The 26808-nt window shown below is 37.4% G+C and overlaps 1 protein-coding gene across 11 annotated transcripts in view; it reads left to right on the forward strand.

The window, feature by feature from the left end:
• The first annotated feature begins 14580 nt into the window (after positions 1-14580).
• ADAM28 (ADAM metallopeptidase domain 28) overlaps positions 14581-26808 on the forward strand; it is a 61664-nt gene continuing 49436 nt past the window's right edge. For 8 of the 11 annotated variants that reach the window (XR_008660546.2, XM_063610838.1, XM_063610839.1 and 5 more), the window contains exons 1-2: positions 14616-14726; positions 20465-20568. Coding sequence is in view for 10 of the 11 variants with exons in the window: in XM_063610838.1 (XP_063466908.1) it covers positions 14681-14726; positions 20465-20568 (150 nt within the window). In the remaining variant the exon portion in view is untranslated. Of the gene's footprint in view, positions 14727-20464; positions 20569-26808 lie in introns of all 11 variants that reach the window. The other 3 variants (XM_055295714.2, XM_055295717.2, XM_055295712.2) reach the window with 2 other exon arrangements.

Here is a 26808-nt window from a genome sequence, read left to right on the forward strand (position 1 = left end):
TGTATTTTGATTCTCTCACCTGAGCACCTCTTATCAATCCAGAAGCACATGACACAGAAGCAGGTAAGATTGTAGAATGACTCATTCCTAAAGAGATCAATATGTTGAATGTATTCTTGTCAGTGTTCTTCTACATTGCTTATTTAAAAGTGAGGACAGGGCTGTCAGCCTCAGAATCTGTTGGTCTTGGCTTATAAGATTTTATCTGCTCAAAAGATGAAGAATCAGTATATATATATATATATATATATATATATATATATATGTCTATATATATATATGTCTATATATATACATAGACATACACATATATACACACACATATATACACACATATATATACATATATATAGACACAATTTTCTGAATATACGTAGTAGGTTCATATATATATATATATATATATATACACACATATATATGTATTTGTATTGTATGTTTTTATATATAGCACATTTGGGAGTATATATGTGTGTGTGTATATGTATGAATATATGTAAAATATATGTAAATATATATAGTACATCTGGGAGTTTGTATATGTATACATATACATACACATATATACGCACATATGTGTGCGTATATATGTGTATATGTATGTGTGTCTGTGCATATATATATATATGCGTCTACATACTCCCAGTTGTTTAAAGTACATTTTAATCCACTTGTGATATCTTTGGGCATTATTATTCATGTGGGTGTCCATTACTTTGTAAAGTAGATCCAGGATTTTCAACCCAAAAAAGCTGATCCTCTTTGTCCTACAAAGGATCCACTGGAGGCCTTCTTAATTATGCAGCTATATAGTGAGCAGTCTTATCTGCTTTTATTTGCCCTGTTGGCTGGGGAGGGATTCCCATCCTAGGTTTATGGAGATGCTGAACACATGTACAGATAAGGTTGACAAATGCTCATGTCACATATACTCATCGCTCAAGGAAGAGGACACTGCATGCCATAAAGGCCACATGAGGAACATAAGTACAGGGAACAGGGAACAACTAGGGCTGTGGGAAGCAGGCTTTGTAATTAGTATCAAAGGGGTGAGGTGCCCTCTGGTTCCTGTGGGAGTATGTGATTGCCTTATATGAGTAATTCTGTAGCTGGCAGGGAACTGAAGCTCACTACTCAGGGATAAGCAGGAACTTTGCCTAGTCCCTGTGATAAGGAGAGTTGTTTGACTACTGGATGTTATCCATGGGAGAAAGGTGAGGAGCAAGATTGGTGGTTAAGCCATTCCAGGCCCTACCAGTTTTCCCCAAATGTCATGTCATACATAACATTGGACCTTAATTTTAGTCCTTATATCTCATCATGCCAGTGGAAGAGTGTAGGGAGAAGAAAGAAAGCATAGAAGAATCATAGATATAGAGATGGGTGGTGTCTATCCTCATTCTACTTGGAAGGCAGATTGTTCTGCCAAGCCCTGTCTGCTTGTTAAGTGCATCAAATTCTGCAAATAGTGCGTCCATTGACTGTACACAATATATTGACATATCTGCTGATTACCTATTGCTTTAAAACTTAGATATTGTATGATGAGAGGATGGGCTGTTTCATGTGACAAAGGACCTAATAGCATGTAGCATGTCTTAAATACATAGCTAGTAATTCAGGGCCTGAGAGGTTATTAACTAATTATAAAACAGCAACCTAAGCAAGAGGGTAGAAACTTATGTAAATATAGTACCTGAAAGGTGATAACAAAATCTCTTGGCTTTCTTTTGTGGAAATGTATTTACTAAGCGCAAAAGCAAATAGCTTGCTTTTTTTTTTTTTTTTTTTTGAGACAGAGCCTCGCCCTGTCGCCCAGGCTGGAGTGCAGTAGCGCAATCTCGGCTCACTGCAAGCTCCACCTCCCGGGTTCACGCCATTCTCCTGCCTCAGCCTCTCCGAGTAGCTGGGACTACAGGCACCCGCCACCACGCCCGGCTAACTTTTTGTATTTTTAGTAGAGACGGGGTTTCACCGTGGTCTCGATCTCCTGACCTCGTGATCCGCCCGCCTCGGCCTCCCAAAGTGCTGGGATTACAAGCGTGAGCCACCGCGCCCGGCCTAGTGCTGGGATTACAAGCGTGAGCCACCGCGCCCGGCCCAAATAGCTTTCTTTTCTTTGTGCAACACTATCTACTTACCACAGGTGGGAACACAGCAAGTTAGAATAGGAAACCCTAATAGCTTTTTTTTTTCCTCCTCTTCTAAGGCTCAGCAGTTCATGACCTGTGGTTCTGAGGCTCTGCTTGATTTCGAAGAGTGATCCTCTTTCAATTATGAATTTAGCATACAAATATTTAGCAGTTACTATTTTCTAATCACTATATTGGAGTCTTGGGGATTTAATTATGAATAACACATATATCTTAAAGAAAATCTTGGTTGGGGAGAGAAAGCTTATTTTATTAAATTTGGAAAATATTTATTTACCATGCTTATTTTTATGTAATTGTTAAATTATAAAAGTAATACCAACCACTGCTTAAAAATTAAGAAATAGAGGAGATAAAAATACTTATCTTCTTAACACACACACACACACACACACACACACCCACACACACACACCCACACATTCACACATGCCTCTAAGTATTTTGGATTTCTTTTTCTGTTCTTGGTTTTTTATTCTTAATGGATTCTTGATGTTTTTATTTAGTTTTGATCTTTTTTTATATAACTGTAGTACATCATTTTGGCCCTAACAGTATAATGTAAACATTTTCTATAATATAAAAATTCATTATAATGGCAATTTTACATTATGGTTCAGTATTTTATTGAGCAAGCATGAAACATTTACATAATCATGTTCTTATTTTGGGACATTTAATTTTGCTTTTATCTTGTATTAACAATATAATTAATATCTTGATACATTTTACATTTCAGACAATCAATGGTTGAAGTATTTGTTTAATATTTAAGAAAATATTTTAAAATCTTGTATTTGACACTGACCAGCCTGTTTTTCTCTTGGAGGTTACTCTCTAACTCTAAGTTTGCACTTTTGTCTGTTTTGCTAAACTCAACAGAGGAAGGAAAGAAATCAGATACATTTTCAGCACATATACAATGTATGTAGTGAGCAGATGGAAAGAATGTGGTCAGCCATGTTAAAGTCCAATTTCCTGAAACCCCACCAAACATCTCTTAAAAGCATCACCAAAGCATTCACTCAGTGCCAGTTTTGTGCAGGCCATTTCTAGGTACTGGAAACAAATACAGTGCCTTGGCACTACATGACTCTGGTCTGCCTTTGGGTTGAAAGAGTGGTACTTTTCTGTCCGTTCCAGGAGCAATTAAAATATTACTGACTAACTGAATAAAAACATATGTTGAAGATCCCACATCTAGCAGCCCCAAAATTTGTCACACATGATCAGAAAATGTCTATTGTCTTTGATATTTCCACGATATTTCCTTCTTAGCGTTATGGTGAAGATTGATATGTGCTAATATAAGCCATCTGGCACAACCCAACTGCCCAGTGAGCATGTGATCCTCTCTCCTTTTCCCCTTAGCAAGACTGTGCATCCCCTGACCTGAGGCCGGGGCTCAGTAGGCGTCATCCTTTTTCTCTCATTCCCAGCTTTCAATTAAAAAACCATTTACTCTTCTTGCTACATGACCTTCTTTGAAATAATCCAACTGGCAAGCAGAAGGAAGGGAAAATTCTGGGCTGAAAAGAGGTGTTTGTGAAGTTCTTCGGAGAAAAGATACAATCTTTCACATGTACAGCCCTTCTTCTCCCCTAAGTGAATAGAGCACCTGGGAGCATAGCTATTTTGTTTCTGGGAGTGAAAGAAAGTTACAATGAAGTCCTTCTGGTGCTTCAGTAGTAAACCCCCTTATCTGGAGTTGAAGAGACAGTTTCTCTCACTCAAAACCACACGACTACGTGGATATTGAACAACCTGCTCCTGAATAAGTGCTGGGTAAATAATGAAAATAAGGCAGAAATCAAGAAGTTCTTTGAAAACAATGAGAATAAAGAGAGAGCATACCAGAATTTCTGTGACGCAGCTAAAACAGTGTTAAGAGGAAATCTATAGCACTAAATGCCCACATCAGAAAGCTGGAAAGATCTCAAATTGACACCCTAACATAACAACTAAAAGAACTAGAGAAGCAAGCAAACAAATCCAAAAGCTAGCAGAAGACAAGAAATAACTAAGATCAGAGCAGAACTGAAGGAGACAGAGACACGAAAAACCCTTCAAAAATTCAATGAATCTAAAAGCTGGTTTTTTGAAAAAATAAAATAAAATTGGTAGAATGTGAGCTAGAATAAAGAGGAAGAAAAGAGAGAAGAATCAAGTGGACACAATAAAAGATGACAAAAGGGATGTCACCACTGATCCCACATAAATACAAACAACCATCAGAGAATACTATAAACAACTCTATGCGACAAACTAGAAAATCAAGAAAAAAATGGATAAATTCCTAGACACATACACCCTACAAAGACTAAACCAGGAAGAAGTCGAATCCCTGATTAGACCAATAACAAGGTCTGAAATTGAGGTAGTAATAAATAGTTTACCAACCACAAAAAGCCCAGGACCAGATGGATTTACAGCTGAATTCTACCAGGGGCACAAAGAGGAGCTGGTACGATTCCTTCTGAAACTATTCCAAACAATTGAAAAGGAGGGACTTCTCCCTAACTCATTTTATGAGGCCAGCATCATCCTGATACCAAAACCTGGCAGAGATACAAGAAAAGAAAACTTCAGGCCAATATCCCTGATGAACATCAATGCAAAAATTCTCAATAAAACACTGGCAAACCGAATCCAGCAGCACATCAAAAAGCTTATCCACCACGATCAAATCAGCTTCATCCCTGGGATGCAAGGCTGGTTCAACATATGCAAATCAGTAAACATAATTCATCACATAAACAGAACTAATGACAAAAATGACGATTATCTCAGTAAATTCAGAAAAAGCCTTTGATAAAATTCAACATCTCTTCATGTTAAAAACTTTAAATAAACTATGTATTAATGGAACATATCTCAAAATAATAGCCATTTATGACAAACCCACAGCCAATATCATACTGAATGGGCAAAAACTGGAAGCATTCCCTTTGAAAACTAGTAGAAGGCAAGGATGTCCTCACTCACCGCTCCTATTCAACATAGTATTGGATGTTCTATCCAGGGCAATCAGGCAAGAGAAAGAAATAAAGGGTATTCAAATAGGAAAAGAGGAAGTCAAATTGTCTCTGTTTGCAGATGACATGATCCTATATCTAGAAAACCCCATCATCTCAGCCAAAAAGCTTCTTAAGCTGATAAGCAAAGTCTCAGGATACAGAATAAATGTGCAAAAATTACAAGCATTCCTATACACCAACAATAGTTAAGCAGAGAGCCAAATCATATATGAACTTCCATTCACAATTGCTACAAAGAGAATAAAATACCTAGGAATACCATTAACAAGGGATGTGAAGGACCTTTTCAAGGAGAACTACAAACTAGTGCTTGTAGTTCAAAGGAAATGAGGGAGGAAAGATAGAGGACACAAACAAATGGAAAAACATTCCATGCTTGTGGATAGGAAGAATCATTATCATGAAAATGGCCATATTGCCCAAAGTAATTTATAGATTCATTGCTATTCCCATTAAACTACCATTGACATTCTTCACAGAATTAGAAAAAACTACTTAAAAATTCATATAGAACCAAAAAAAAAGCCCATATAGCCAAGACAATCCTAAGCAAAAAGAATAAAGCTGGAGACTTCATGCTAAATGACTTCAAACTATACTACAATGCAGCAGTAATCAAAACAGCATGGTACTGGTACCAAAACAGACACACAGACCAATGGAACAGAATAGAGATCTCAGAAATAAGACCACACATCTACAACCATCCAATCTTCAACAAATCTGACAAAAATAAACAATGGGAAAGGAGTCCCTATTTAATAAATAGTGCTGGGAAAACTGTCTAGTCATATGCCGAACATTAAAACTGGACCCCTTCTTTACATCTTATACAAAAATTAACTCAAGATGGATTAAATACTTAAATGAAAAACCCAAAAATATAAAAACCCTAGAAGAAAATCTAGGCAATACCATTCAGGACATAGGCACAGAAAAGGATTTCATGAGAAGAACATCAAAAGCAACAGGAACAGAAGCAAAAATTGACAAATGGGACCTAATTAAACTAAAACGCTTCTGCACAGCAAAAGAAACTATCATCAGAGTGAAGAGACAACATACACAATGGGATAAAAATTTTGCAACTTATCTGACAAAGGTCTAATATCCAGAATCTACAAGGAACTTAAACAAATTCACAAGGTGCGGTGGCTCACGCCTGTAATCCCAGCACTTTGGGAGGCCGAGGCGGGTGGATCATGAGGTCAGGAGATCAAGACCATCCTGGCTAACATGGTGAAACGCTGTCTCTACTAAAAATACAAAAAATTAGCTGGGCGTGGTGGCACGCACCTGTAGTCCCAGCTACTCAGGGGGCTGAGGCAGGAGAATGGTGTGAATCCGGGAGGTGGAGTTTGCAGTGAGCCGAGATCGCGCCACTGCACTCCAGCCTGGACTACAGTGCAACATTCCATCTCAAAAAAAACAAAACAAAAAAGCAACCCAATCAAAATTGGGCAAAAGACACGAACAGACACCTCTCGAAAGGAGAAACTTACATTGCCAACAAATATGAAGAAAAGTTCAACATCACTGCTCATTAGAGAAATGCAAATCAAAACCACAATGAGATACTATCTCCTGCCAGTTAGACTGGAAATTATTAAGATGTCAAAAAGCAACAGATGTTGGTGAGGCTGTGGAGAAACAGGAACGCTTTTATACTGTTGGTCGGAATGTAAATTAGTTCAACCATTGTGGAAGACAGTGAGGCAATTTCTCAAGGATCTTTAACCAGAAATACCATTTGATCCAGCAATCCCATTACTGGGCATATAACCAAAGGAATATAAATCATTCTATTATAATGATACAGGTATGCACATGTTTATTGCAACACTATTCACAATAGCAAAAACATGGAATCAACCCAAATGCCCATTAATAATAGACTGGATAAAGAAAATGTGGGACATATACACAAATGAATACTATGCAGCCATAAAAAGGAATGAGAGCATGTCCTTTGCAGGGAAATGGATGGAGCAGAAAGCCATTTTCCTCAGCAAACTAACACAGGAACAGAGAACCAAACACTGCATGTTCTCACTCATAAGTGGGAGCTAAACAATGAGAACACATGGGCACAGGGAGGTGAACAACACACACTGGAGCCTGTCAGCGGGGACAGGGTGGGAAAGAATCAGGATAAAAAGCTAATGCATGTGGGGCTGTGGGGCTTAATACCTAGGTGATGGGTTGATAGGTGCAGCAAACCACCATGGCACACATTTACCTGTGTAACAAACCTATACATCCTGTACATATACCCTGGAACTTAAATTAAAAAAAGACAGTTTCTCATTCATATAAACTGATGGTTGTTAGTAATTACTATTAAAAGTATTTTAAGCTCTTGAATATAATAAATATCCAGAGAACACAGCATAATTATATTTATGATATCTATTATTTTTTAAAAATAGATCTCAATCCTGAATTCCAAACATTTTTTTTCTAATTAATGACTGAATATCCTGTCTGTATGTAACATGTCCCAAATTACAATTACACATTTTTCCCCTTACCTGCTCTCTTGTGTGAATCTCCACTCTAAGGGAACAAGGCAATTACCTAACCCAGATTCTTACACGAAGATCAGGGAATCAAGCCATAAGCAAACATTGGCATCTCTACTGCCTAAATACGACCCTAACCTGAGCACTGACCTCCATTTTCACTGCTTCCTCACTGACCCATTGTTTTTTGGATGTGTTTTAGCAGCTTCTGAATTGGTCTGTCTTCTTCCACTCTGTATTTCTGTCTCTGTGGATAAATTTTAGAAATGTGCTGAAGTTCCACCAAGGGTGTTCCATTGCACTTGAAATAAGCCACTTTCAGGCTCAACTTCTTACCCCCCTACCCCACATCTCCCACTGACTCTTCTCCTTCAGTCGCTCTAGCCACATGGATTCGCTTTTTGTTCTTGGACACGTTGAGTGTCCTTCAGCCTCAACCTTTTGCATTTTCTGTTCCCTCTACCTGAAATGCTCTTCCCTCATGTTTTTTCACGTTTAGGTTCTCATTATTTAGAGCCCAACATCTGTTACCTCCCAAAAGAGGAATAAGTAGCCCCAGCTCTCCTTCCTTCCTACCCCTTCTTGTTGGTCTTTAAGATAAGGCAATTAAAAATATTCATCTTCCTCACTATAGCCCTGAGCCATCTGAGAAAGCAGGCAAGGAAAATAAAGACTAAAATAGCCCCCTTGTAATTGTTAATGCTGGATATGACCAAAATGGGGTTTATAACTTTGGACTAGCATGTTTGCTAGCACTAGTTCCCAGAATTCACTAGGCTCATTTACCTTTCCCAGGAAGTCCAGGGGGCTGGCTCTGTTCCACATGAGGACAGCTCTTCACTGCACCCCTGGACACTTAAGGATGGGGAAGCAGAGCATACATGTGCTCCCAAGAGGAGAAGAGAAACAAGGCAGATGGGTCCCTCTACTCGCCTTGGCAAAATAAGACAAGGGTCAGAAAGGGGCTAAGAGGTTATGCTACTGGGTAGTCTTCCCATGGCAGGAAACAGTAGGAATGAGCAATGGATGTTTGTTCAGAACTTGTCATCTAGTTTAATTTTTTTCATAGCATTTATTTTGCTCACGTTCCCATTCCAACTAGATTCTAATCTCCAAGCACGTATACATTTTAATTTCTGTGTTGAAAGCCTAATCCCCAAAACCTATTCCAGTAGTTGGCACATAGTAGACGCTACATAAATATTTAGCGAATAAACCCTCTTTTTAATTTCAGCACCCCCATATCTAATTAATAACTGTATCTCTCCAATATACTTAATAAATATTTCTCAAACCTCTCCCCTTCTTTCCATCCCTATTGTTTCTGCTTAAATTCAGACTCTTGCTTTCTTTCATTTTCACTTACAACTGGTTTCTTTTCTCTTCTCTAATCAGGCTTTAGAGTCACTCTCTACACTGCTGCCAAGGTAATTGTTCTGAAATTTCCATCTGATTTTACACCATTCCATACTTCCTTTGGCAGCACTCATACCTTGTTGTATTATTTCTCTTTCTGAAATACTATCCTAAATATATTTATATTTTTATACACATATACATATATACATACAATTATATGTGGTGATGGACCACCATCATACGGGCAATCCATTGATGACTGAAATGTCATTTATGTGGCACATACCTGTATATAACAGAAAGAGGGTTTAATCCAGGAGGCAGAGGTTACAGTGAGCCAGGATCATGCCAATGCACTCCAGCCTGGGCAACAGCGAGACTGCCTCAAAAAGAAAAGGAGGGTTTATATATATTTATATGTGTATATGTACGTATATTTATGTGTGTATATATACACATATAAACATATATACATAGTTATGTACCACATAAATGACATTTCAGTCATTGATGGATTGCATATATGATGTGGTCCTATAAGATTATAATATTGTATATCATTTCTATACTTAGATATATTTAGTTTCATGATACCATTGTATTACAACTGCCTACAGTATACAGTACAGTAACATGCTATACAGGTTTGTAGCCTAGGAGCAATAGGCTATACCATACAGCCTAGGTGTGTAGTAGTCTAAACCATCTAGATTTGTGTAAGTATACTCTAACACAAACCAATGAAATCGTCTAATGACATTTCTCAGACTGTACGCCCATTGTTAAGTGATCCATGACTGTGCATGTGTGTGTGTAATGAGTCAATAGTAATGATATGTATATATGCATGCATTATTCATGTGTGGATTTTTATATATATATATATATATATATATATAACATTGTTAAATATGTTTTAGCACAGGTTTTGAGTGCTACCTTGTGCTTTTTCTCATTCTACTGTACTCCTCTTCATGCATTATATATGTTTTTTCACTCATGTAGTTCTTCTTTCTGCCATTTATGTTTTATATTCTGGCAAAGAGTTTGACAAGTCAGGACAATGAAAGATGTCAACAATAATGCTGTATTTATCACAAAGAAACAAAGGAGAAAATTAAACTGACTGTCCAAATTCAACTTTTACGCTTGCTTGATACATCTTTGAGGAAATAACCAGGGAAGCAGAAAATAAAATTCATTTAGAGATTGGTATAAATTCTTTGACAGTAAAGGGAATTATAAATATAACTCTGGGCTATGAAGAATGATGAAAAATTATGAGAATGATAACTGGAACAAACTGTGATCAAAGGCATGTCACGACTACAAGAGAATTGAAAAGAGCTGAAGAACAAGTGCCAATTTAAAATTCCACATGGATCAGCATGCAGACTGTCATCATCCACCATTTCCAGTGCACTCCCCTCCTCAAGAGGCAAGCAGGAAAGTTAAACTTCTTCTCATTCGATCCCATCAGTGGTGACCATTCACCACAGGGTCTAAGTCAAGCATAAATTCTTATACTTAGCAGGATATCTTCCCATTCTTTCAGGCATTCTTTGCTCCAACAATTCCAAACACTACCAGCCATAAACTAATGTGCTATAATATATTGTCCTTACTTATTCTCATAATTCTTTTTTTCCAACTTTTATGTTAGATTCAAGGAGGTACATATCCATTTGTTACATGGATATATTGCGTGATGCTGAGGTTTGGGGTACAAATAATCCCGCCACCCGGGTACTCAGCATAGTATCCAATAGCTAGGTTTTCAGCCCTTTCCCCTCTTCCCTCCCTTCTCCAGCAGTCCCCAGTGTCTATTGTTGTCATCTTTATGTCCATGGGTACCCAGCGTTTAGCTCCCATGTATAATTGAGAACATGCAGTATTTGGTTTTCTGTTTCTGCATTAATTCACTTAGGGTAATGGCCTCTAGGTGATCCATGTTGCTGCAAAGAACACAATTTAATTCTTTCTTATACCTGTATAGTATTCCATGGTATATATGTACCACATCGTATTCATCCATTCTACCATTGATGGGCACCTAGCTTGATTCCATGTCGTTGCTCTTGTAGATAGTAGTGTGATGAACATACACATGTGTCTTCTTGGTAGAATAACTTATTTTCTTTTGGCTATATATACAGTAAAAGGATTGTTGGGTCAAATGACAGTTCTATTTTAATTTGAGAAATCTCCAAACTGCTTTGCAGAGTGGCTGAACTAATTTACATTCCTACCAACATTGTGTGTTTCCTTTTCTCTGCGGCCTCACCAGCATTTGTTATTTTTTGACTTTTTAGTAGTAGCCATTTTGGCTAGTGTGAAATGGTATCTCATTGTTTTGATTTGCGTTTCTCTGATAATTAGTTACGTTGGGCAATTTTTTCACATGTTTTTTTAACTGCTTGTATTTCTTCTTTTGAGAAGTGTCTGTTCATTTCTTTTGACCTTTTTTTTTTTTTTTTGAGACGGAGTCTTGCTCTGTCACCCAGGCTGGAGTGCAGTGGCGCAATCTTGGTTCACTGCAACCTCCTCCTCCAGGTTCAAGTGATTCTCCTGCCTCAGCCTCCCAAGTAGCTGGGACTACAGGTGCCTACCACACGTGGCTAATTTTTGTATTTTTATTAGAGATGGGGTTTCACTATGTTGGCTAGACTGGTCTCGAACTCCTGCCTTCAGGTGACCTGCCCGCCTTGGCCTCCCAGAGTGCTAGGATTACAGGCATGAGCCACTGCATCCGGCCTTTTGCCCATTTTTAAATGAGGTTATTTATTTCTTGTTTGTTCAATTGTTTAAGTTCTTTATAGATTCTGGATATTAGACTTTTGTCAGCTGTGTAGTTTGCTCATATTTTCGCCCGTTATGTAGGTTGTTGGTTTGCTCTGCTGATAGTTTCTTTTTGCTGTACAGAAACTCTTTAATTTAATTAGGTACCCCTCGTCCATTTTTGTTTTCATAGCAATTGCTTTTGAGGACTTAAGTCATAAATTATTTCCTAGGGCCAATGTCCAGAATGTCATTTCCTAGGTTTTCCATAGTTTGGGGTCTTACATTTAAATATTTAATCCATCTTGAGTTAATTTTTGTATATGGTGTAAGGTACGGGTCCAGTTTTATTCTTCTGCATATGGCTAGCCAGCTATCCCAGCACCATTTATGAAACAGGGAGTCCTTTTCCCAGGACTCCTGCCTCCAGGATGCACTCCCTGCCCTGTTTGGTGTAGACCGCTGACTTCTATTGATAAATCTATCGTAACACTAAACGCCTTGTGATATTGTGATCATTTATAGGTGGTACTAACTCTGTGCAATTATGGTAATTGAATTTATCTTTCTCAGATTGTGAACATCTCAATGAAAGTGATTGTGTTGTTTGTTTGTTTGTTTGTTTGAGACACTGTCTCGCTCTGTTGCCCAGGCTGGAATGTGGTGTTGCAATCTCAGCTCGCTGCAGCCTCTGCCTCCTGGGTTCAAGCAATCAAGCAGTTCTCCTACCTCAGCCTCCTGAGTAACTGGGATTACAGGTGCCCACCACCATGCCCAGCTAATTTTTTTTTTTTTTTTTTTTTAGTAGAGATGGGGGTTTCACCATGTTGGGCAGGCTGGTCTCAAATTCTGATCTCAGGTGGTCTGTCAGCCTCAGCCTCCCAAAGTGCTGGGATTACAGACATGAGCCACCACACCCGGCCATGATTGTGTTTTTTCAACTGCAATCTCAGTGTCTGACACATAATAGCTATAAGTAAAATTACATTGAATTAATGGAGAAAAAACATGTAGCAATTAAAAGTTGAAGTATCCTTTCTGTTCCCTGGAAAAGACAAAGCAATGGAACTTGGGTTGAAAAGGCAAGAAATCTGTGAATCACAATCCTGATGGTTAAAATGCTCAGTAACTAGACTCAAAAATTCCCCTGTGGTTTTAGTTGATGACTGTATGATCATTTAGAGACATCAATAATCACTGTAATCCCTCTAGTATGAGAATGTGTTTCAGAATCTGTAAAATGATGCATGATTTTAGTGGACTAGGACTAGGTTTTGTGGTAATAACTGGTCCTCAGTGTTATTTCTATTCCTTAGGAATTTCATAATTATTTTTATTCTCCCAGAATCTTTTCAATAGAAATAATACTGGGAGTACAAGTCAGCTAAGCCAAGGGAAAGCATTAGAGTATATGACTAAGAGCCCAGACAACACATATTTCAGATTCCACTTCTACCACTTACTGGATAGGTGACTTTATCTGCTTAATCTTCTTAATCTATACAATGAGGACAACTGAGTCTTAATCTTTCGAATTTTGCCTTTAAAACCCCAATTTTTCACCTGAAAAATGATTGTAAATGCATAATACATGAGTATCATAAGGACTAATAAAATAACAAGTACAGTATATTTAGGAGAGTACCTGTATTAGTCCGTTTTCATACTATTACAAAGAAATATCTGAGACTGGGTAACTTATAAAGAAAAAGAGGTTTCACGGCCTCACAGTTTCACATGGCTGGGGAGGCCTCACATTCATGGTAGAAGGTGAAGGAGGAGCAAAGACACATCTTACATGGAGGCAGGCAAAGGGAGCCTGAGCAGGGGAGCTGCCCTTTATAAAATCATTGGATCTTATGAGACTTGTTCACTATCATGAGAACAGCATGGGAGAAGCCCGCCCCTTGATTCAATTATCTCCCACCGGGTCCCTCCCACAACACATGGAGATTATGGGAGCTACAATTCAAGACTAGATTCGGGTAGGGACACAACCAAACCCTATCAGTACCTAAAACTTAATAAGCAGCTCAATTGATATTAGTTATTTTATTGGTTATAAGTATGATTTTTGGACGTGCCCATTTTAGCCTTACTACCACCAGTGACAGACCCTAAAATTGTATCCTTTGGGTCGTGAATCCTTTTTCCACACTCCTCGTTGCCAGTTATGATACAAATACCCCCACAGATCTAAAAATTATTGTGCTTATATTGTCAGATGTTCTTAGGATAGTCCAAACTTTCTGAGAGTACCCTTCGGTGAGAATAGAACATAAAATAATGGAAAAGAGAACGCTATGTAGTGATTAGGTTGGATTAGAAATTGCTTTACATAACCACATATGTATGTGGGGGAAAATAACATTCTTATTAACTTTTTTCCTACAAGTATATATATGTAAAAATATATTTAAATATATCTATTTATATATCATATCCATATATCCATAATGTAAATAAATGTCTGGCATATTTTTCAAGTCTCATTAATGCAGTTGCCTCTTTCCTTATAGCTTATCTGGCTATAGTAATACGTTGGAAACGTACTACTTTGGGGTGGGGAGTATGGAGAAGGAGAGCAAAACAATAGTTCAGATCAAGGAATCTTAGAGACAGGAGGCAGCCAGGACTTCCGCCTGCTGGGCCATTGTTGCAGGACCACAGCTTCGAGGTTGTGCAACACCTTTAGTAAACACTTCCTGAATCAGAGACAAGAATGAACCAGGGAGTTTCATTCTGTGTCACTGGAGAGGAGGCAGGGACAGACCCAGCAGCACCCATCTGAGCGAGAAGAGCAGACACCGTGCTCCTGGAATCACCCAGCATGTTGCAAGGTCTCCTGAGAGTTAGTCTCCTCCTCTCTGTTCCAGGTACGTATTTAGCTCTTTTTCAGGTTCTACTGAATGCATTAGCGAACTTTTCATAGTCTCCTAATAGTTTTATTGTATAAACTATTTTGACTTTTTTCTTTCTCTTTTTTTCTCAATCAATTTTACTAACCAGTTGGGCTGGTTTTAACCTGTTGTTTCGTGGCTGCAAGTGATACAAAGACAATGTTAAAAAGAGGCAACAAGAAGTCTTGAACCAATATGTATGCATCTCATCCGAGAATATATAGAAATAAAAGGGACAGTGTCATACAGCACAATTTAAATCATGAATATGATTTTTGACTGAAAAAGTGGAATTCATCAAAACCCAGCTTGTCATTTAAAGAATGGTAAAGATGTGGCAGATTTGGCTATTGATTACTGTGTACAAGGCTTAGGAAAATACCTGCTATTATTATGGGAGCCAGTTTGGCTCTTTCTGTTTGAGTGTAAATTTTTGTATTTACTCAGTATTAGTAATAATACGTGTGACTAACTGGAAATAATTAATACTTTTTATTTATAAGGTATTGTGATATTACTTAACAAAACAATATCGCTGTTAAGCTTAAATTGATAATTTACTTCTGTTTTGCTGGTTATATCAAACATTTAATAATTTGAAAGGAGATAAATACTACTTCCTAACAAGAAATTATGTCTAGCAAGTCTCTCAATTTCTGGTGAATTCTCTAATTAGACTTTGGTTACATTAGATTGGGTATTGTGATTCTTCAGCTTCTATTTCCAGAGCTTATTTAACTCAGCACATGAACTGCAGTGCCTCCAATTCCTCCCTAGTAAACCTGTTCTTGGGTCTTAGAATGTTTGCTGGGACCTGGGGATGGGAAGAGATTATCAACTAGAGGTATGGGCTTAGGGAGGGAAAACTTTTCCTTGTCCATGCACCCTCTTAGTACTTTGTTGCTAAAAATGATTTTCCTGCATCTGATTTGTTCTCAAGACTTATAAAAATTTCACCTAACCTAATATCTTTAAATATCTAATTATTTTCCTTTTGTTTCTGTATATTTTTGCTTTATATAATATGTACCTATATCTGAACTGAACCTTTTCCCACTGTGTAGTGATCTTCTTCACCTCTAATGCCTTTTGCTTTGATACCTATTTTGTCTGATGTGAACGTGTTACACCACCTTTCTTTTGGTAAAATGAGCCGGAAATATTAAAAAAATATATAAAACTCATGCCAGGCATTTAACATTGACCTGAAATTCCTACTTTTTCAGTCAGACTTAATAAAAATCTTTTTTCTCTCTGTTCTCCAAAAATGTTATCACCAAGAGCTTTTCCAGAACCCCCTCTTAGCTGAAATACAAGAACTGCTTGGGCACTAGCTTAGTTGAAGAGCATAAAGATCAAGCTGGATCCATTAAGAGAGTCACATGGCTAACACTGGGGCCCATGCATATTACAGCCCTTTTGTGCAATTGGGCACACTAATCGGTTCTGCTGCCCCGACGGTGCATGTATAACATGGCACCAAGAGATGCAACTTCCTCTGATGTCATCTCTAAAAGTGTGATGTCACCCCTCCTTTAACTTCTAGCTTCTATTTTTAAGGGTGTCTTTTTGCCCCTAAACTATCCCTGTTGTGATTCCCATTTGGGTTGCCTTTCTAGTCAGAATCTAAGAAGTAAAGCAATTTTCATCTCCTACTTCTTCCTGTTTGTTCTCTGCCCCCATCATCAATGCAATACATACATGCCCCTCTGACCACGACTTCTGCCCAGTTCCCAGATGGTTGAAATAAAAGAAAGAGATGTAAAATAAGGCTGGTTGTATGCAGTGGACTTCACAATCCCGAGAAAAAAATGACTTATGGGATTTCATCCTAGGAAAAGGAAAAACAAATATTTAAAAGGATGTGACAGGTGTTTGTGGGGTGAAGATGTAAATGAGTGCATCAACAAAGGGGAAAGGTCTTTACCTTATTACAGCAGAATACCCAGGGGGTACAGCACTTTTTGTAAATATTTTATTTCAAATTACCAGTTCTTCCTTGCCTTTATAAGGTGACTAGAAGACTGAAAAGGAAATATACAATTTAATCCAAATAGTCAAATAATAGACCTAATAGAAATGCAGTTTTTTTCCTTTTGTTTGTACTCACTTTTAATGCAAGAAGTTTAAAACCACAAGATGGTTTGAGGAGATGCAGAGAATCCCAGAACATAAGTCAATATCCTTGACTAAACTCTAATTCAGCGTTTAATATGATGTTTTCAGTTTGGAAGGAAGGCATTTCTTTGAGCAGTTTCAAACACATTTGAACAAAAATGAAAATGTCAGTATTACATACTCATGTTCTCGATTCCAAAATGTTCCCAAACACATGAACAAATAATGTAGCAATCCAGACTAATGTCTCTCATATTAACATTGTTAATGAGCTTTGGCTTTTCTAAAACTCAAAACAGTCAAAAATAATGATCCAGTCTAAACCAAAATAACAGTTTTCTTTTTCCTGATCTGTTTTTGCTACTCAAGACTAATCCAGCATGTGAGTTCTGTGGGAGAGAGAAGGCAAGTATTAAAATGAATTAGTAAAAACATATTGTGTTACACCTTGGATTTGTGTAATCCCTGGATGGCAGTTGGTTGTGTTTGTTCCTCAGGCTTCAAAAATAACCTGATGTTATTCAGTGGGGATGATGCTGCACCGTCTCCCTTAAACTTAAGGATGGATGAGCTAAACAATATTTAGGTCTGTTACATCCCTACAACGGCTGTGTAATTTGTTGTATTCCAGATCCCATTATTTCAAGGACTTCTAGGTTTCCAGAAAATAAGAGCCTTTAAGAGAAATTCTATTTAGTTTCTTTAGAGAGTATATGGAGTGACAAGAGTTTGGAAGGAGCTGGAATTCCATTCAAACTGAAGAGATTGAGAGGTTGCCAATGTCTTTTAAAAGAAATATTGTGGGGTTTTTTTTGTTGTTTGTTTTATTTTGCTTTGTTTTTGGTTTCCATTTGGCAGTGTTCAGCCACCAAAAAGTTGGAAAAAAATTTCATAACTAACTTACATATTTTGAGCCCATATTTAAGAGCCAGTTTGCAATTTCTAATTTCATGAAACATTAGGATTCAGATACTAACTAGAAGCATAGAGGTCAGGGTGCATGTGAGAGAAAATTTGTGTTGGCTAGGTGGGCCTGTTTTCCTTCTCACCATTTCTGAATGGTGCTGAGAAGTAAACTCACTTCATTTTCTGATTTTATACAAAAAATCAGGAGCGTAGCTATTATTTTATTCCACGAAGGCAGCTTGGACTAGTATTTCCTGTTAGAATCATGTGTGTTCTAACATAGCATTTAAAAAGATTTATGTTGGCTGCAACATTGGTGAAATTTGGCTTCGTGAACTCTATCTTAACAAGACTAATTGCATTGATTAGCTCCTGTAATATACCAGGCATCATGTTGGTGCCTTATGGTATGCTTGTTTTGTGTCCCTGAATTAAGGAGGCAGCAGGGAATTGTGTCAATACCATCAGTTAATTTCTGGCAGGAGTAATTTTCTTACCTCTTGGCATCTTAGTGTTTCAAAATAATTACAATAATTAGAAAAATTTTAACTCAGAAAAAGAATCATCAATTTAATATTTCAAAATTTTTTATAATTGATGTTATTCTTTTCCTTTACCAAAAGTTAATTTAATAGAAATAAAAGATGCCCAGTGATTACCTTTGTGAGAGCAAGAAATGAGGAACTGAAGAACCTCGTGATGTTGTTCTTTAAGTGTGACAATGTAATGAGGCTTATTTTATCATAATGGATCAGAATTCAGCTAGCCTAATGATCACTGACTCTTCAAAGAGGTTATAGGGGATTCTGTATTTACATGCATAAATCATAAATCACTTGAACTAGCTTTAGAAACCATTTAATCGGCCTCCTTTTTTCAAACTATTTAAAGACTCAAACCAAATAAAAAATAAAAAAATAAGGTAATGTCAGTGCCATGGCTTTAAGTAATTTTGATTTTTTTTAGAGTACTTCTTAAGCCACTGAAAGAAAAGATAGTTCATTACTTTAACACCCCATTTTTGACCCAAAGAGTTCTTAACTGGTTTAAACCCTTTTTCTGTTCTTCAAAGTTAAATATAAGTGACTCTTGAGTCCTTAAATGAATTAGTCATTCTCAAATGATTAAAAAATTAATAACACTATTTTTTGAAAGTTTATACTTTAGTTTCTGAATAAAACTTTAAACAATGTTTTGCTCTGTGGGAAGTGACTGGAGTAAGTGCACAGTCCTCCTAGGTAAGCAATAAATAATACTTATTAAGTGCCTCAGTTATGTTCGTTAAAAGATCAACCACAGTAACATAAATGTATCTCACCATAGAACTTAAGATTTGAGTACTTTAATGAGCTGGGATTACCTTTAGAGACCCTCCTAGTCCTTACTCAGAGAAGAGAAAAAAACCTTTTCAGTTCGAGTCTTAGAAAGTTGTAGAGTTAGGCCCCATTCTGCTACTGCAGTCTACATTTTGGTTAAGCCTGTAGCCACCTTTAGCAGCTAAGGAGCAGGTCTATTGAGTATATACAGAGCAGAGACTAGACCACATGGGCAAATCAAAAAGAAAGTAGAAAATCTAATGTTAGCTTTGAGAAAATTGAATCTCTCTCTCTAAAATGACTTCTAGACCGGGTGCCGTGGCTCATACCTGTAATCCCAGCACTTTGGGAGGCTGAGCCACGAGGGTTGCTACAGCCCCGGAGTTCAAGACCAGCCTGGGCAAAACAGCGAGACCTCTTCTCCAATAGAAAGAAAAAAAAAAAAAGCCAGGCATGGTGGTGCACACCTGCAGTCCCAGCTACTCTGGAGGCTGAGGTGGAAGGATGGCTTGAGCCCAGGATGTTGAGGCTGCAGTGAGTCATGTTTGTGCCTCTGCACTCCAGCTTGTTGACAGAGTGAGACATTGTCTCAAAATAAAATAAAACAAAATAACTTCTAAAGACAACATGGAGAGGAGCATTTAAGATGCAGATAGATTGGATCAAATCACTTTTCAGTTCTCTTTCAATATGACTGCAGGCTCATAAAAGTCCTTCCAGGCCAGTGATTCTGTTTGAATTATCTGCTTCTCTAATTTTCATTTTTAAAATGTTCTGTATGCAAAAATGAAGGTTTTTCTGTATTGCTTATGCCAGCTCTATGAACCTAGTATTGGAGCCTTTTCTTACTGTGACATAGTTTTTTTTATTAGTATAGAATATTGCTATTTTCAAATCCAAGAAAAATAGAATAAAAAATTGTATACATTAGTTATTTTATTTTTCTAACATTGTATGGTTTCCAGTGCTTCAACCCAATTTTTCTGGGACTGATTAGCTTCTCAGAGGATTACTTTTGCTTCTATCTTCATTTCTTTTTGCCGGAGTTGTTGCTATTTCCCTGCACTGCAGGGATCAAAGATAACATGAAGTGGGAAAATCCAAAAGAAATACTTTCTCTAAATACAGTAACACTTGTAAACTTTTAATGGGGAAAGACCTGAAGATATAGGTTAAAGTAAAACGGTAAGAGGAAAGAGTAGCTTTCTGAGGTTGTCGCTCTCTTCTGGTGTCAGCACATTAATAACTCTGACATTCATCACTTCAGGCTTCTTTGTGTGGCATCGTTCACTGGGAATGCAGTAAGGATGGCCATTACTGACCAGCCTACTTCAGTTCTACCTGGATAAGTCTTTTCTTTTTCTTTTTTCTCAGTGAGTGCTATAAAAGAACTCCCTGGGGTGAAGAAGTATGAAGTGGTTTATCCTATAAGACTTCATCCACTACATAAAAGAGAGGTCAAAGAGCCAGAGCAACAGGTACAGCTTTTGATTTATCAAAGGATCTTGATTTGAGATATATATATATACACACACACATACATACATACATATATATATTTATGATGAGAGATAGATATGGGATTTATAAGTGTGTGTTTACATATGTGCGTGTGTGTATGTGTGTGCCTGTATCAAGTGGAATTTGTGGTGTTTTCAGCAATTACACCTTGGAGTTAAATAACAATGATTATCTTTGTATTTGTTTTTGACCTTTTAAAAAATCTTCACTACAACCCAGAGTTATATTATTAACCTCATTCTACAAATCAAGTTTCTGAGAACTGAAAGAAACTGTTCAAGGTTAAAAAGAGTAAATTTTTTTTTTTTTTCTTTTCCAAACAGAGTCTTGCTCTGTCACCCAGGCTGGAGCGCAGTGGCGTGATCTCGGCTCACTGCAAGCTCCGCCTCCTTGGTTCACGCCATTCTCCTGCCTCAGCCTCCCGAGTAGCTGGGACTACAGGTGCTCACCACCATGCCCAGCTAATTTTTTTTTTTTTTTTTTTTTTTTTTGAGACGGAGTCTCGCTCTGTCGCCCAGGCTGGAGTGCAGTGGCGCAATCTCGGCTCACTGCAAGCTCCGCCTCCCGGGTTCACGCCATTCTCCTGCCTCAGCCTCTCCGAGTAGCTGGGACTACAGGCGCCCACCACCACGCCCGGCTAATTTTTTGTATTTTTGGTAGAGACGGGGTTTCACCGTGGTCTCGATCTCCTGACCTCGTGATCCGCCCGCCTCGGCCTCCCAAAGTGCTGGGATTACAAGCGTGAGCCACCGCGCCCGGCCATTTTTTTGTATTTTTAGTTGAGACGGGGTTTCACTGTGTTAGCCAGGATGGTCTCTATCTCCTGACCTTGTGATCTGCCCGCTTTGGCCTCCCAAAGTGCTGGGATTACAGGTGTGAGCTACCGCCTAGCCATAAATTTAACATTTTATGATGATTTATTCTATGTACTTCCAAAGAAAATTGGATGTTATCTATCTGTCCATCCTTCCAAACACAACTATGACAATTGAAACAGAAATAGAAAACAAAATACAGCAGGTGAATGCATGTATATATGCACATTAACATGAAATTTATCTGTCTTTTCTGAATAGGCTCTTTTTAATGTTTGTACATTTCTTACTGCAAACGAAACAACATATTCTCAGTCAACATTTTCTCAATAAACATTTATTAATTCTAAGAGAAAAGCTAAAACATGATGATTCATTCAATTATAACAATGTTATAATTACCTGCACTCTTAAGTCTTCTTCTGGGAGCCGGCAAAATACAGATAAATGAGACACAAATAATAGTTGACAGAAATACTCTGAAATCCAGCACACTTGGTGCACATATTCCCTCACTGGACACGGTTTCCCATAGCATTTCTTCTAAAGCAAATTTATGACAACGGAACCTGTATTTGACCCCATTTCCCAAAATAATTATCAACCACATGGTTTCACTAAGATGGAACCCCAAAGCATTGGATTTCCCTTCAATATGACTTTCTTCAAATGCTTTCTAAGACTTTCTTTAAAATGTCAGACACCTTTTTTCCTGTCGTGCATTATGCTTATTATCTGGGTGACAAAGTAATCTGTACACCAAACCCCCATGACATTCGATTTACCTGTATAACAAACTGGCACAGGTATCCCCTGAATCTAAAATAAAAGTTGGAAAAAAAAGGATTTTTAATATATTTTCATATTTAGTCCTTTCAACAAACGTACAATGTAAGTGTATTTTTACAGTATTTTATTTCTAAGTGGAGAGATAGGGGCTCAGAAAATTTAAGTACCCTGCCTAGGAGCACATAGCTTATACGTTTTAGAGCTAGTATTCAAACACCTGTTTGACTCCAAATGACAACTTTATGTGTTAGTATTATTTGTGGCTGCCTATCCAAGCAGCTAAATTGATTTAATATGTGGGAGAGTCCATATGTTCTCCTGAGAGCTTCTGTGGGATCAACAGAGGCTTTCTGGTCATTAAGGTAGCTCAAGTTCTGTTACACTAAAGTCTAAGAGTCAGTCTGTAACCCTGAGACACTGACAAGTTTGTTGTATCATTTACTGTTAAAAATAAGAGACTCATCAGTTGAATTTTTTTTCTAATAACTTTTTTTCTTTTTTAAAATTCTATTTTAAGTTCTGGGATACATGTGCAGAATGTGCAGGTTTGTTACATAGATAAATGTGTGCCATGGCGGTTTGCTGCATCAATCAACCCATCACCTAGGTATTAAGCCCAGCATGCATTGGCTATTTTTCCTGATGCTCTCCCTTGCCCCGCTCCCTACCACACCTGAGTGTGTTGTTCCCTTCCCAGTGTCCATGTGTTCTCCTTGTTCAGCTCTGAATTATAATTGAGAACACGTGGTGTTTGGTTTTCTGTTCCTGTGTTAGTTCACTGTGGATAATGGCTTCCAGCTCCATCCATGTGCCTGCAAATGACATGATCCTGTTCCTTTTTATGGCTGCATAGTATTCCATGGTGTATATGTACCACATTTTCTTTATCCAGTCTTTCACTGATGGGCATTTGGGTTGATTCCACGTCATTGCTATTGTGAATAGTGCTGCAATGAACATGTGCATGTGTGTATCTTTGCAATAGAATGATTTATATTCCTTTGGGTATATACCCAGTAATGGGATTGCTGGGTTAAATGTTATTTGTGGTTCTAGGTCTTTGAGGAATTGCCACACTGTCTTCCACAACGGTTGAACTAATTTACATTCCTACCAACAGTGTAAACGTGTTCTTATTTCTCCATAATCTTGCCAGCATCTATTGTTTCTTGACTTTTTAATAATCACCATTCTGACTGGTGGTAACCCTGAGACACTGATGGTATCTCATTGTGGTTTTGATTTGCATTTCTCTAATCATCAGTGATGTCGAGCTTTTTTCATATGTTTGTTGGCTGCATGAATGTCTTCTTTTGAGAAGTGTCTGTTCATGTCCTTCGTCCACTTTTTTAAATTATACTTTAAGTTTTAGGGTACATGTGCACAATGTGCAGGTTTGTTACATATGTATACATGTGCCATGTTGGTGTGCTGCGCCCATTAACTCATCATTTACATTAGGTATGTATCCTAACACTATCCCTCCCCCCACCCCACAACAGGCCCCAGTGTGTGATGTTCCCCATCCTGTGTCCATGTGTTCTCATTGTTCAGGGTTGTTTGTTTTTCTTACAAATTTAAGTTCCTTGTAGATTCTGAATATTTGACCTTTGTCAGATCGATAGATTGTAAAAATTTTCTCTCATTCTATAGGTTGTCTGTTCACTCTGATGATAGTTTCTTTTGCTGTATAGAAGCTCTTTAGTTTTATTAGATCCCGTTTGTCAATTTTTGCTTTTGATGATTTGTCATGAAATTTTTGCCTGTGCTTATGTCCTGAATGGTATTGCCTAGATTTTCTTCTAGGGTTTTTATAGTTTTTGGGTTTACATTTGAGTTTTTAATCTATCTTGAGTTAATTTTTGTGTAAGGTGGAACAAAGGGGTCCAGTTTCAATTTTCTGCATGTGGCTTGCCAGTTCTCCCAGTACCATTTATTAAATATGAAATCTTTTTTCCCATTGCTTGTTTTTGTAAGGTTTGTCAAAGATCAGAGGATTATAGATGTGTGGTCGTATTTCTGACCTCTCTATTCAATTCCATTGGTCTATGTGTCTGTTTTGTACCAGTACCATGCTGTTTTGGTTACTATAGCCTTGTAATATACCTTGAAGTCCGGTAGTATAATGCCTCCAGCTTTGTTATTTTCACTTAAGATTGTCTTGGCTATACAGGCTCTTTTGTGGTTCCATATTAATTTTAAAGTAATTTTTTTCTAATTCTGTGCAGGATGTCAATGGTAGTTTAATGGGAATAGCATTGATTCTATAAATTACTGTGGGCAGTATGGCTATTTTCATAGTATTGATTCTTCGTATCCATGAACATGGAATGTTTTTCCATTTGTTTGTGTCCTTTCTGATTTCCTTAAGTAGTGGTTTGTGTTCTCCTTGAAGAGGTCCTTCACTTCCCTTGTTAGCCATCAGCTCAAATTTTACAAGTTCACCTGTATTTTTTGTGTTATCAACCTTTTGCTACTAAACCAATGATTAATTGTGTCCTTGTGGAAATTTACAGTAATTATCTACTCTTTATGTGTTTTTGTCTCACAGTAAACAATGCTTCCAAGAAAAGCCAACATTTACACACACACACACACACACACACACATGCACGTGTGTACCAAACACCCTTTTTTCACTGAACATTTTGAGGAAAAGTTAAACACAGGTGAAGTGTTTTTAATCACAGCTGTAAAGTGATCTCCTCACAACTGTAAAAAATAAATTTGAGCTTTGAATAATATATTTTGATTAACGAAAGCCATAGACTAGTTACTAGCTCATACTGGATGAACAATATTAATTTTTGCAATGATTGACAAGGTGGATGAGGTTGATATAATGTGCTTGATATTTACTGCAGTTATATTATTTATCTAGTCCATTACTAGGTTAAATGGCTACATTAACCTTACATTTTCCTGATCCATAGTGCAAGTATATAGGATCTGAATTCAGAGGATTAGTTTGTGTTCACCTGTAAATTTTGTCCATTCTCTCTGTATAAATTTAGACAAACATAAACCTTAAGTTTCTTGTCTTAAAGTGGAGATGATCATAATACTTATATAAATATTTCGGGATAATGTGTATGAAAAGCAAGGAAGCATCCAAATTTTAACTCCCTGTCAAGATTATGCTATGGGCTGGGTGCATTGGCTCACACCTGTAATCCCAGCACTTTGGGAGATTGAGGCGGGTGGGTCACCTGACGTCAGGAGTTCAAGACCAACCTGGCCAAGGTTGTGAAACCCATCTCTACTAAAAATACAAAAAATTAGCTCGGTGTGGTGGTGGGTACCTCGAATCCCAACTACTAAGGAGGCTGAGGCAGGAGAATCGTTGGAACCTGGGATGCAGAGGTTGCAGTGAGCTGAGATCACGTCATTTTCACTCCAACCTGGGCAACAAGAATGAAACTCCTTCTCAAAAAAAAAATAAAAAATAGAGTGAGAGATTATGCTATGGTGCTGCCCTGTGTAGCCCATCATATCCCAGATCCTATGACTAATTTTCAGTTTTTGTGGCTTCATGTCCCAGTTAATAAACCTTTATTTTAAAATTCTTCTTTTTGACATAAACTATCAACTTCGGTTTGCTTTTCTTAATAATATTCTTGTTTCTACTTTATGCTTTTTTTAATGGATTTTTTGCTGCTTAAAATATTCTCTCTACATTTAGAGTCTCTCCCATTTAGGGGACTCTACATTTAGAATCTCTTATAGTTTTTGTTAAGCCGACTTGCCATATCCATATATACACTAATATATCCCTATCCTGAAATCGTGCGTCAGTCACAGTCAGTATTATGAAGTTTAGCTACTGATTTTAAAAAGAAATGTTGATTTTGTGTCAGGAGCGATGGTGTGTTCACAAGTGTCTGTGTGTGTGTGCATGTGTTTCTATGAGAGCAAGTGTAACCTTCACTTCTGGTTTGAAACTGTCCAGGTAAATTTTTAAAAGGTTTTTTTTTTTTTTTTTAAATATATCTTTGCCATGTCTCTACTCCTCTTTCACCCTCATCTGCCAATCCTTGTCCTGGAACATAAATACTTGTTTCATTAATACATGTTGGTCTAAATAAATACTTGCAAAGCACATTATCTTTGAAGGAAATAAGAGTATTAAAATAAATACCATAGATAATTGAAGAAAAAATTACCTAAATAATTAGAACCTTTTAATGTTTCTTTAAATGGAAAATCTTTTATTTTTTTTGTTTCATCTGTTACATTTCCAAGTTCTCTCCTGCTCCCTTTGGTTGTAGAGAGTAGAAGAGAATATATTATGGGGCCTGATGAATATAATGGAATGAGCACTGAATGCTTCCACAGCATCTCAGAAATAAATATAACTCTCCCATGTTTACTTTTTAATATCTCAGGTGTCAGGTGATACCTTTGAATTACCCCACAATAACCATGAGGCTAAACCATTAGCAGTAACTTTTGCTAGGGTTTAATTCCAGCTGTTCACAGGAAGATATCAAAAGCCGCATGATAGGGTTGCCAGATGAAATACAGAGTACCAGTTATAAGTTTGAATTTCAGACAAACAGTAAAATGTTTTTGTATAAATATGTCCCACACCAC

This window comes from Symphalangus syndactylus, chromosome 10 (genome assembly GCF_028878055.3).
Source record: "Symphalangus syndactylus isolate Jambi chromosome 10, NHGRI_mSymSyn1-v2.1_pri, whole genome shotgun sequence".
Classification (NCBI taxonomy): domain Eukaryota; kingdom Metazoa; phylum Chordata; class Mammalia; order Primates; family Hylobatidae; genus Symphalangus; species Symphalangus syndactylus.